The sequence below is a fragment of the Alosa pseudoharengus genome, unplaced genomic scaffold (genome assembly GCF_046254945.1).
Source record: "Alosa pseudoharengus isolate Yale_2024_CS ecotype anadromous, Long Island Sound unplaced genomic scaffold, YU_APseudo_1.1 YU_APseudo_1.1_scf_10, whole genome shotgun sequence".
Classification (NCBI taxonomy): domain Eukaryota; kingdom Metazoa; phylum Chordata; class Actinopteri; order Clupeiformes; family Clupeidae; genus Alosa; species Alosa pseudoharengus.
This window is the reverse complement of record NW_027468565.1, coordinates 41310834-41323333: the sequence shown is the minus strand read 5'-3', so window position 1 is coordinate 41323333 and position 12500 is coordinate 41310834. Positions and strand designations below refer to the sequence as shown.

The 12500-nt window shown below is 48.7% G+C and overlaps 1 protein-coding gene across 2 annotated transcripts in view; it reads left to right on the top strand.

Annotated features, from left to right (window-relative positions):
- Positions 1 to 12500, top strand: part of appl2 (adaptor protein, phosphotyrosine interaction, PH domain and leucine zipper containing 2) — a 43578-nt gene that overhangs the window by 13198 nt on the left and 17880 nt on the right. For both annotated transcript variants that reach the window (XM_076272276.1, XM_076272268.1), the window contains exons 5-11: positions 5893 to 5980; positions 6398 to 6439; positions 6653 to 6711; positions 6951 to 7097; positions 7534 to 7616; positions 8016 to 8168; positions 9256 to 9444. In XM_076272276.1, the coding sequence (XP_076128391.1) occupies positions 5893 to 5980; positions 6398 to 6439; positions 6653 to 6711; positions 6951 to 7097; positions 7534 to 7616; positions 8016 to 8168; positions 9256 to 9444 (761 nt within the window). The remainder of the gene's footprint in view (positions 1 to 5892; positions 5981 to 6397; positions 6440 to 6652; positions 6712 to 6950; positions 7098 to 7533; positions 7617 to 8015; positions 8169 to 9255; positions 9445 to 12500) is intronic.

Genomic DNA, 12500 nt, shown 5'->3' with positions numbered 1-12500 from the left:
GAACCAGCTGATCGCACTACGACGGAATGCTGGCTGTGTTCGCGACAACATTCCAGAGGAACTGTGGTGCTTTCGGGGTTGCAGAGCGGGAGTAAAAGTGAAGACGAGGCGTCGGGAGAAGAAGTGGAGATACAAGCCCTCAGTTCCATCAATTGTGATGGGAAACGTGAACTCACTGGCTAATAAGACTGACGAACTGGATGCCCTGGTAAGAAACCAGAAGTTGTACAGGGAATGTAGTTTTTTAGGCTTTACAGAGACGTGGCTAACAAGGCTAACGTTGAGCTGCCTGGCTTCAGTGTAGCTCGTTTGGACAGAGACTGTAAACTTTCTGGCAAAAAGAAGGGAGGCGGACTGGTGCTGTACATTAACAATAGATGGTGCAATCCCGCACATGTAACAGTGAAGGAGACTGTATGCTGTACATTAACAATAGATGGTGCAATCCCGGACATGTTACAGTGAAGGAGACTGTATGCTGTAAGGATGTGGAGTTATTAGCGGTTACGGCTCCCACACACAGCTGCGTTCCGTCAATGCATGCCAGTGGGTGTTCCCGACGGTAGCTATGCAAATGACTTGAAGTAAAACCGTAATGTGATTGGTTGGTGCCGTCCGTAGATTGGCTTGATTGGCCGGTGCCGTCTGTCGGTGCAGCAACAGCTGAACTCCTCAACGCGAGCGGCGGGAGAAACGCGACGCGACGGACCCACAATTCAGTTCGGCAACGGATCACGTGAGCCCATGTAAAGTGAATGGGATGCGTCTCCAGCAACGCGAAGCACGCAGCTGTGTGTGGGAGCCGTTAGTCTCCGTCCGTACAACATGCCGAGGGAGTTCTCGCACGCAATTGCTGTCTGTGTTTACGTTCCACCTCGAGCTCTCCCGGATACAGCGTGTGACGTCATCCACTCCACAATCTTAAGGCTTCAAACCCAACACACTGATGCCTTTTTTGTGATCTCTGGCGACTTCAATCATATAACACTGGATTCTACACTCACACATTTTTACCAGTATGTTGACTGCCCTACAAGGAAAAACAGGACAATAGACCTCATGTATGCAAACGTGAGGGATGCATACAGTGCAAACCCCCTCCCCCCACTGGGAAAGTCAGACCACAACCTCATTCATCTACAGCCAATGTACAAGCCCAAGGTACAGAGGCTACCAGTTGCCACACGCACCTTCAGGAAGTGGATACCCGAAGTGGATGAGGCTCTGAGAGACTGCTTCGAGTGCACTGACTGGAGTGTGTTACAGAATGGAGAGGACTTAGAGGAGGTCACACAGTGCACAACTGACTACCTGAACTTCTGCTGCTTTTTATTTGACTTGTAAATCATCGTACACCCACTCGTACAACATGTAGGAATGAGTGGCTATAGGAACGCGTTTCTCTCGAGCCACGGGGGGCATTAGCAGGAGGCTAGTCATTGTTATTGTTTTGTGCTGAATGTGGCCTCTAGCTAAACGGCTGGAAAACAAATTGTCACATTTTATTGCAGGCACAGCAAAACCGTGTGTAAGAGCATTACATCAACATTAACATGACCAACACAGTACATATGCAAAAAAAATATATGTCATCTCATCTCAACTATGGGCGCAGCCATGTTTCTTGTAAGGTCGTACATCCACCTCGGGGTACTCTCAAGTACTCCGAGGTAAAGTGGGCGTGCCTGCCCAAAATGCCGCAAGAAAGCTGGGTAATTTACACTTTCCAACTCGGGCGGCGGATTTACGAGACAAATAGAAAGCACGGTTCTGCATGGACATTGTTGTTCCCACCAGAACTGTACGCTGCTTTCCCAACAACAAGCCTTGGATAAGCAGCAATGTCAAGACCCTTCTCAACAGGAAAAAATGGCGTTCAGAGAGGGGGACATGGCAGAGCAGAGGCGCATGCAAGGGGAACTCAAAGTCAAGCTGAAGGAGGCTAAGGAGGATTACAGAAAGAAGGTGGAACAGAAGCTGCAGGAAAACAACTTGAAGGAGACATGGGACTGCATGAAGGTCATCACTGGCCTGAAGAAGAACAGCAGCTCTGTGGAGGGGGACCTGGACAGGGCGAACCAGTTGAACCACTTCTACAACAGGTTTGACTGCCCTGCTCCAGCTCCAATGGCGGTGGTCTGTCCTCCACCCCCAGCCCCCACCCTCACACCCCCCCAATACCAGCGCAACACTCACCTCCATCATCACAGGCTATCGTACCCCCACCATCACTGGAGATTGCACCCCTCCCCCACATGGCGATCACGAACAATGAGGTGACAACGACCTCAGTCAACAGCCATCAGACACACAGATCCCAGATGCACCCCTCCCCCTCCCCCTCCCCTTACACCCATCACCATTACAACAGATGAAGTGACAGTCCAACTAAAGAAATTGCGCAGCAATAAAGCAGCGGGGCCTGACAGACTGTGTCCAAGGCTACTCAAGGCCTGTGCTGCTGAACTGGGGGAGCCACTGAAGCACATCTTCAATTTGAGCCTACGCCTTGGACAAGTTCCAACACTGTGGAAGACATCATGTCTTACCCCTGTCCCTAAGAAGCCACACCCTAGTGAGCTTAATGACTACAGACCTGTAGCTCTTACATCACATGTATATGAAGACAATGGAGCGATTGGTCTTAGGCATGCTCAGACCCCAGGTACGCCATGCACTAGACCCGTTACAGTTTGCTTACCAGGAGAAAGTGGGCGTGGACGATGCCATCACTTATCTTCTACACAGGACACATTCCCACCTGGACAAGGGGAAAAGTGCTGTGAGAATCATGTTCTTTGATTTCTCAAGTGCTTTTAACACCATCCAACCCCTCAGATTGGGAGACAAGCTCTTGCAGATGGGTGTGGACGCTCACCTGGTAACCTGGATTACAGATTACCTGACCGAGCGACCACAGTTCGTCAGACTGAAGAACTGTCTTTCTGACACTGTGATCTGCAGCACCGGAGCGCCACAGGGAACTGTGCTCTCTCCAGTCCTGTTCACCCTGTACACATCTGACTTCTGCTACAACACAGAGTCATGCCACATGCAGAAGTTTTCTGATGAAACTGCAATTGTGGGGTGTATCAGGAATGGGCAGGAGGAGGAGTACAGTAGCCTGATGGAGGACTTTGTGCAATGGTGCAAACTCAATCATCTTCAATTTAACACTTCAAAGACCAAGGAGATGGTGGTGGATTTCCGCAGGTCTAAGCCCACTCTGCTACCAGTCCACATTGATGGGGTCAATGTGGAGGTGGTTAGCACCTACAAGTATCTGGGTCTCCACCTGGACAATAAACTGGACTGGTCAGCCAACACTGATGCACTCTACAAGAAAGGGCAGAGCAGGCTGTACTTCCTGAGGAGGCAGCGGTCCTTCAATGTGTGCAGTAAGCTCCTCAGGATGTTCTACCAGTCTGTTGTTGCCAGCGTCCTCTTCTATGCAGTGGTATGCTGGGGAGGAAGCACAAAGAAGAAGGATGCTGGGCGAATTGACAGGCTGGTAAGGAAAGCTGGCTCAAGCAGAAGAGCCTGATCAGCTGGAGACTTCGCTCACTGCCTTGCACAACTGACAGACTGAGAAAGTCATTTGTCCCCAGGGCCATTGAACTGTTCAATGCCTCACTTAAGGAAAGATGAGAGATAGACTTCTCTGCATAGTCTGTCTGCCTCTTCACCGGCTCACAGGAATCACAGGCTCAGTCCCTGCCTCAGTCATTGCAAGCGCCTCTGATTGATTAATCACCACTATGTGGATACTGTTTATAGAATTGATTTAGATTAAGTATTAGTTAGTATAATTTGTATTTTAGTATATTTAGCATATTCTTTATCTTCTACTGTCCTTGTTGCTTAGTTGTGTTTTTATATTATATACTTTAATTAATCTTTCTGCTGTTAAAGAATGTGTTTGTGTTGTCTGTATGCTGCTGAGACCTTGAATTTCCCCTGGGGATCAATAAAGTATCTATCTATCTATCTATCTATCTATCTATCTGATAGGGCCATGGGTGGCTTTAGAGGATTTCTTTGCTTGTGATGATGTGGATTTCCACTGAGATATCTGGTAAATCCGTTTGTTGATTTCGTTGGTGGTATAAGGAAACACCTTGTCATTTGAGAAGGACTTTAGGAGGAAGATTTTTCGGACGGCATGTTCAGATTTGTACATACCGCCGCCTCCCCAATGGAGCCTCTAGAGATTAGTTTATTGTGGTTGGTTGCAATAGCAGTGATATTTATATCCTTGGCTTTTGCAGGTGAATTAAAATCATAATCCCCTATATGACGAGAGAGTTGGCAGCAAAATAATACTCATAGTAGAATCACATTTCACTGTGCTGTATTGGAAGATGGAGATGAGTAATTTGGAAAGGTTTTATGTGTTATTTTTAGCAGTAAAATGTATGTGGGCACGAGCTAATACAATTTGGTGTCTCATTAAATCGCAACATTAATTAAGTGAAGCTATTAAAGTGGATAATAGAGGTGGGGAGGGGTAGGAGGTGGAACACTGTATTCACAACGAGTCTCATTATATAAAAATGTCTCATTCACATTTATTTATTCCAAATTCATGCTAGGACAGGATAGGTCTGCATTGATCAGTATGGGTGTTATTTAGGTGGAATGTATTTCTACAGACAATCTATTTAATTCTGCACTTGTGTTGGTCACAGAAAACATTAGCGTCATTTCATCATGTGGTGGTGCAACCCTATGTTTGAATAAGCAAATGGTGACAATCGATCTGCTCCACTGCACACCTCTACAGTGTGTCAGCCTCCAACACTAATGCAGCTTGTTGAATCATCCTATTGTGTCCTCACATATGGACTTGTGTATATGAAGACCATGTACAGTACGTCTGTCTGTGCAGTGAGGGTGCAGTAAATGCTGTTGACATGATTGGGTATCAGATAAGGTGTTGTGTTGTTGTTGGTGTTGGTATTGGTCTGTGTTTTGCAGTGTTGACATGGTCCCTTCTGAAAAAAACAGCCTGACCAGCTTAAGGTGGTTTGCTGGTTGACCAGCTTGTTAACCAGCTTCTTTGACCACCCTATGATGGTTGACCTGCTAGACCAGCAAAACTCTTACGCTTACGATGGTAATTCAGCTGGTTTTGCTTGTCGTACCACCTCAAGCTGGTCATTTTAGCTGGTTTTGCAGGTCTACACTGCTGGTTTAACTGGCCATGCCAGCTTATGTTGGTCATTCTAGCAAACCAGCATTACCATCTTACACCAACAATGTCAAGTTTGGCAGGCTGGTCACCAGCATGACTATCTTACACCAGCTGTATCCTACATGACAGGCTGGTCACACCAGCATGACCAGCTTCCTCAGATAGTCACGCCAACATGTCTAGCTGGTGGCCCAACCAGCTACACTAGCAAAGACCAGCAAGAGCTGGAAGAAAACCAGCAAAGACCAGCTAAAACCAGCTACCAGCATAAGCTGCTTTCTAGCTTTTTTTCAGCAGGGGTATTAAATAGGGTGTTGTGTTGGTGGTGTTGATAATGGTGTGTGTTTTGCAGTGTTGGTGTTGGTGGTGTTGGTAATGGTGGGTGTTTTGCCGTGTTGGTGTTGGTGTTGGTGGTGTTGGTAATGGTGGGTGTTTTGCCGTGTTGGTGTTGGTGGTGTTGGTAATGGTGGGTGTTTTGCCGTGTTGGTGTTGGTGGTGTTGGTAATGGTGGGTGTTTTGCCGTGTTGGTGTTGGTGTTGTGTTGGTGGTGTTGGTGGTGTTGGTAGTGGTGTGTGTTTGCTGTGTTGTCATGATTGGTATTAGATAACGTGTCGTGGGTGTTGAGGGTGTTGTGGGTGTTGAGGGTGTTGGTATTGGTGTGTGTTTTGCCGTGTGCTCACTTCTGTGTTCCCTCACAGCTAAACAGTCTGCACTCGGAGCTGGCCACCCTGATTGCAGATCGGATGGTGTACCCCATGATCCAGTTCAGAGAGAAAGACCTCACAGGTATCTTCTGCATGCACTAGAAACACACCCCAGTGTTTCCCATACATTGACTTATTTGTGGTGGCCCACCACAATATCAACATTGACCACCACACAATGATTTTCCAGGTTGTACTAAAAATTGTGCTTAAATCTAGTTAGCATCATAACCATGCTGCGCTAATTTCTTAAAAACTGTTGCATTTAAGTTAATTCTGCAAACCTGCCACCACAAATAGAATTAAATTCTGTGGGAAACACTGCACCCACACACACACACACACACACACACACTGCACCCACCCACCCACACACACACACACACACACACACAACCCACAGAGACAGTGCCTCCATATATACACACCACTGAGCTGCTACTTATTGGATCATAAACTGATCTTGTCAATCTTTCTGTCTCTGTCTGTCTTTGTACAGAAATAAGCACGATGAAGGAGATATTCGGCATCGCCACTGACGGTACGTATCTGCGTTTGCTCCCCTTGGTGCTCGTCACTGAATGTTTGCAACACAAACACAAATGATATGAAGAGCAGCAGCACTTAGTTTGGAAAGGACTTTTTCTTGCACACTCTGCACTTTGTATGGGTGATATGTGGTCCATTCCAATCAGGCCATTGAATAAGCAAAAAGAAAAAGCAAATGCACTCACACATGTCTTTTCCACTGCAGAACACGAGGCGGCCATGGTGAAGTACAGCCGACTGCCCAAGAAGAGGGAGAATGAGAAGGTGGCCTGGACAGTTGCACCCTAAAATTTAAACATGGCGCTGCAGCCATTTGTCATGTGTGACACGGTTCCCTTGATGAATAATAAGCTCCCAGTTGTCATTGTCCCACCTCCCTGTAAACACAACACGCTCTCTCCCCCTCGCTCTCCCTCTCCAGTGTTGTAATGTGCGGGCAGGGGTGATTTGTATGTGTTGTAATGTGTGGGCGGGGGTGATTTGTCTGTGTCCACTCCACACAGGCGAAAGCGGAGGTGGTCAGCGAGGTGGCCTTCGCCAGGAGGAAGCAGCACCAGGCGTCCATGCAGTACTACTGCGCGCTCAATGCCCTGCAGCACCGCAAGAGAGTGGCCATGTTGGAGCCCATGCTGGGCTACACACACGCACAGGTAGGACCGGCGGTCAGGCCGCTAAGCGCAGGTAGGACCAGCGGTCAGGCCGCTAAGCGCAGGTAGGACAGGAGAGGTCAGGCCGCTAAGCGCAGGTAGGACCGGCGGTCAGGCCGCTAAGCGCAGGTAGGACAGGAGAGGTCAGGCCGCTAAGCGCAGGTAGGACCGGCGGTCAGGCCGCTAAGCGCAGGTAGGACAGGAGAGGTCAGGCCGCTAAATGCAGGTAGGACAGGAGAGGTCAGGCCGCTAAGCGCAGGTAGGACAGGAGAGGTCAGGCCGCTAAGCGCCGGTAGGACAGGAGAGGTCAGGCCGCTAAGCGCCGGTAGGACAGGAGAGGTCAGGCCGCTAAATGCAGGCCAGCCGAGGGCATGCAGAGGTTGTTATCAAGAGAGTTCAAGAGAGTTTACATTCTTTTGTGTTTTGGCTCTTTGTCCAGATAAACTTCTTCAAGAAAGGCATTGAGCTGGTGACAAAGAAGATGGACACTTTTCTGTCCTCAGTATCCAGTATGACGCAAAGGTAACAAGCTTCGAAAAGTTGTCAGTGTAACTCACCTTTGGTCAGTTTTGTTCATTCTTAACTCACTTGTTCAGGACATCGGGATGCATTGAGTGTAATTGCAGCACTGTACTGTTCTTCCTAGAGGCTTCTTTAGTGTAGTTGCAGATTGAAGTTGTCTGAAAGACATATGCTGTATATCAGCTTACAGTTCTCTATCTATCTGCATCTCTCTCTGCATCTCTCTATCTCTCTCTCTGCATCTATCTCTGCATCTCTCTCTCTCTCTGTATCTCTCTCTCTCTGTATCTCTCTCTCTGCATCTCTCTCTCTCTCTGTATCTCTCTCTCCATCTCTCTCTGTATCTCTCTCTGCATCTCTCTCTGTATCTCTCTCTGCATCTCTCTCTCTCTCTGCCAGTATTCAGTCACAGCTGGACACGGAGGCTGAGAGCATGCGTATGACCCAAAGAGATCTGCTGTCTGTTGAGGACATGGTGTACATGCCCGATCGGGACCTGGACCCTGTCAACCGCACACTCATCCAGAAAGCAGGCTACCTCAACATCCGCAAGTAAGACTGAGTGAATAAAAACTCACTTCACTCCACTCCACATATATATATATATATATACATACACACTCCACTCCACAGATATATATATATATACATACACACTCCACTCCACAGATATATATATATATATATATTTATACTATGGTCTAGGTTGAAAAGGGTGTCATTTAAAAAGTGATATACTACACCTATAAAATTATTATGACGTTGCTAGACAACGCCTGAATTAGTCCGCTCAGCTGTGACTTATCAACATTCCACAGCGTTGCGATAAACAGCTGAAAAAACTAACGATTTTAGCTCTAAAACTCATTTAGTATTAATAATTGATTTCATATTTATTTATTCGTAAGTGACCATGGTATAAACGGGATAATGCCCTTCGAAATAAAATGAAATGAAATCAGAAATAAATGGACTTCGCGGAAGCAACTGCTTCGCGTCGGACGGTTCACACCTCCGCGTCGTCCATTTATTTCTGATATATATACACACTCCACTCCACAGATATATATATATATACATACATACACACTCCACTCCACAGATATATATATATATATACATACACACTCCACTCCACAGATATATATATATATATATACATACATACATTCACACTCCACTCCACAGATATATATATATACATACACACTCCACTCCACAGATATATATATATATATATATACACACTCCACTCCACAGATATATATATATATATATATACACACACACTCCACTCTGTCCCAGTTAGTTACACCCACAGCAAACTGGGACACTGTGGGATGTCTGAAGAAAAGAGAAATGAAATGCCTTCAGTGCAGTTAACTCTATTAAACTTTAATATTGCTAATACAGAATATTAATCCCCGAGGAGAGCTGTCAGCGCTCACAGTAAATGAGTCATTTTGGAATGTCATGAGAACATTTCGGCAAATGTTACACAGAGATGATCTAATTACTCATCCTGAACTCATCAGGATGAAATTCTTAAAATGGCAGCTCCCACTTAATCCTCCCACCCTCCTCCTCCTCCTCCTCCTCCCCTCCTCCCCTCCTCCTCCTCCTCCTCCTCCTCCACCAGTAAAACAGGCCTGGTCACCACAGCCTGGGACCGGCTGTACTTCTTCACCCAGGGAGGGAACCTCATGTGCCAGCCGCGCGGTGCGGTCGCTGGGGGCATGGTGATGGACCTGGACAATAGCTCCGTCATGGCCGTGGAGTGCGAGGACCGGCGCTACTGCCTCCAGATCACCTCTCCCACGGGCAAAACGTGAGCATGTATAGTATAAGTATATAAGTATATATATAGATGACCTCTCCCACGGGCAAAACGTGAGCATGTATAGTATAAGTATATAAGTATATATATAGATGACCTCTCCCACGGGCAAAACGTGAGCATGTATAGTATAAGTATATAAGTATATATATAGATGACCTCTCCCACGGGCAAAACGTGAGCATGTCTGCCAGCCGAGGCTTGGGGAGCTTTCTCTCTAATCTGTCATGGTGCAGCCGAGGCTTGGGGAGCTTTCTCTCTAATCTGTCATGGTGCAGCCGAGGCTTGGGGAGCTTTCTCTCTAATCTGTCATGGTGCAGCCGAGGCTTGGGGAGCTTTCTCTCTAATCTGTCATGGTGCAGCCGAGGCTTGGGGAGCTTTCTCTCTAATCTGTCATGGTGCAGCCGAGGCTTGGGGAGCTTTCTCTCTAATCTGTCATGGTGCAGCCGAGGCTTGGGGAGCTTTCTCTCTAATCTGTCATGGTGCAGCCGAGGCTTGGGGAGCTTTCTCTCTAATCTGTCATGGTGCAGCCGAGGCTTGGGGAGCTTTCTCTCTAATCTGTCATGGTGCAGCCGAGGCTTGGGGAGCTTTCTCTCTAATCTGTCATGGTGCAGCCGAGGCTTGGGGAGCTTTCTCTCTAATCTGTCATGGTGCAGCCGAGGCTTGGGGAGCTTTCTCTCTAATCTGTCATGGTGCAGCCGAGGCTTGGGGAGCTTTCTCTCTAATCTGTCATGGTGCAGCCGAGGCTTGGGGAGCTTTCTCTCTAATCTGTCATGGTGCAGCCGAGGCTTGGGGAGCTTTCTCTCTAATCTGTCATGGTGCAGCCGAGGCTTGGGGAGCTTTCTCTCTAATCTGTCATGGTGCAGCCGAGGCTTGGGGAGCTTTCTCTCTAATCTGTCATGGTGCAGCCGAGGCTTGGGGAGCTTTCTCTCTAATCTGTCATGGTGCAGCCGAGGCTTGGGGAGCTTTCTCTCTAATCTGTCATGGTGCAGCCGAGGCTTGGGGAGCTTTCTCTCTAATCTGTCATGGTGCAGCCGAGGCTTGGGGAGCTTTCTCTCTAATCTGTCATGGTGCAGCCGAGGCTTGGGGAGCTTTCTCTCTAATCTGTCATGGTGCAGCCGAGGCTTGGGGAGCTTTCTCTCTAATCTGTCATGGTGCAGCCGAGGCTTGGGGAGCTTTCTCTCTAATCTGTCATGGTGCAGCCGAGGCTTGGGGAGCTTTCTCTCTAATCTGTCATGGTGCAGCCGAGGCTTGGGGAGCTTTCTCTCTAATCTGTCATGGTGCAGCCGAGGCTTGGGGAGCTTTCTCTCTAATCTGTCATGGTGCAGCCGAGGCTTGGGGAGCTTTCTCTCTAATCTGTCATGGTGCAGCCGAGGCTTGGGGAGCTTTCTCTCTAATCTGTCATGGTGCAGCCGAGGCTTGGGGAGCTTTCTCTCTAATCTGTCATGGTGCAGCCGAGGCTTGGGGAGCTTTCTCTCTAATCTGTCATGGTGCAGCCGAGGCTTGGGGAGCTTTCTCTCTAATCTGTCATGGTGCAGCCGAGGCTTGGGGAGCTTTCTCTCTAATCTGTCATGGTGCAGCCGAGGCTTGGGGAGCTTTCTCTCTAATCTGTCATGGTGCAGCCGAGGCTTGGGGAGCTTTCTCTCTAATCTGTCATGGTGCAGCCGAGGCTTGGGGAGCTTTCTCTCTAATCTGTCATGGTGCAGCCGAGGCTTGGGGAGCTTTCTCTCTAATCTGTCATGGTGCAGCCGAGGCTTGGGGAGCTTTCTCTCTAATCTGTCATGGTGCAGCCGAGGCTTGGGGAGCTTTCTCTCTAATCTGTCATGGTGCAGCCGAGGCTTGGGGAGCTTTCTCTCTAATCTGTCATGGTGCAGCCGAGGCTTGGGGAGCTTTCTCTCTAATCTGTCATGGTGCAGCCGAGGCTTGGGGAGCTTTCTCTCTAATCTGTCATGGTGCAGCCGAGGCTTGGGGAGCTTTCTCTCTAATCTGTCATGGTGCAGCCGAGGCTTGGGGAGCTTTCTCTCTAATCTGTCATGGTGCAGCCGAGGCTTGGGGAGCTTTCTCTCTAATCTGTCATGGTGCAGCCGAGGCTTGGGGAGCTTTCTCTCTAATCTGTCATGGTGCAGCCGAGGCTTGGGGAGCTTTCTCTCTAATCTGTCATGGTGCAGCCGAGGCTTGGGGAGCTTTCTCTCTAATCTGTCATGGTGCAGCCGAGGCTTGGGGAGCTTTCTCTCTAATCTGTCATGGTGCAGCCGAGGCTTGGGGAGCTTTCTCTCTAATCTGTCATGGTGCAGCCGAGGCTTGGGGAGCTTTCTCTCTAATCTGTCATGGTGCAGCCGAGGCTTGGGGAGCTTTCTCTCTAATCTGTCATGGTGCAGCCGAGGCTTGGGGAGCTTTCTCTCTAATCTGTCATGGTGCAGCCGAGGCTTGGGGAGCTTTCTCTCTAATCTGTCATGGTGCAGCCGAGGCTTGGGGAGCTTTCTCTCTAATCTGTCATGGTGCAGCCGAGGCTTGGGGAGCTTTCTCTCTAATCTGTCATGGTGCAGCCGAGGCTTGGGGAGCTTTCTCTCTAATCTGTCATGGTGCAGCCGAGGCTTGGGGAGCTTTCTCTCTAATCTGTCATGGTGCAGCCGAGGCTTGGGGAGCTTTCTCTCTAATCTGTCATGGTGCAGCCGAGGCTTGGGGAGCTTTCTCTCTAATCTGTCATGGTGCAGCCGAGGCTTGGGGAGCTTTCTCTCTAATCTGTCATGGTGCAGCCGAGGCTTGGGGAGCTTTCTCTCTAATCTGTCATGGTGCAGCCGAGGCTTGGGGAGCTTTCTCTCTAATCTGTCATGGTGCAGCCGAGGCTTGGGGAGCTTTCTCTCTAATCTGTCATGGTGCAGCCGAGGCTTGGGGAGCTTTCTCTCTAATCTGTCATGGTGCAGCCGAGGCTTGGGGAGCTTTCTCTCTAATCTGTCATGGTGCAGCCGAGGCTTGGGGAGCTTTCTCTCTAATCTGTCATGGTGCAGCCGAGGCTTGGGGAGCTTTCTCTCTAATCTGTCATGGTG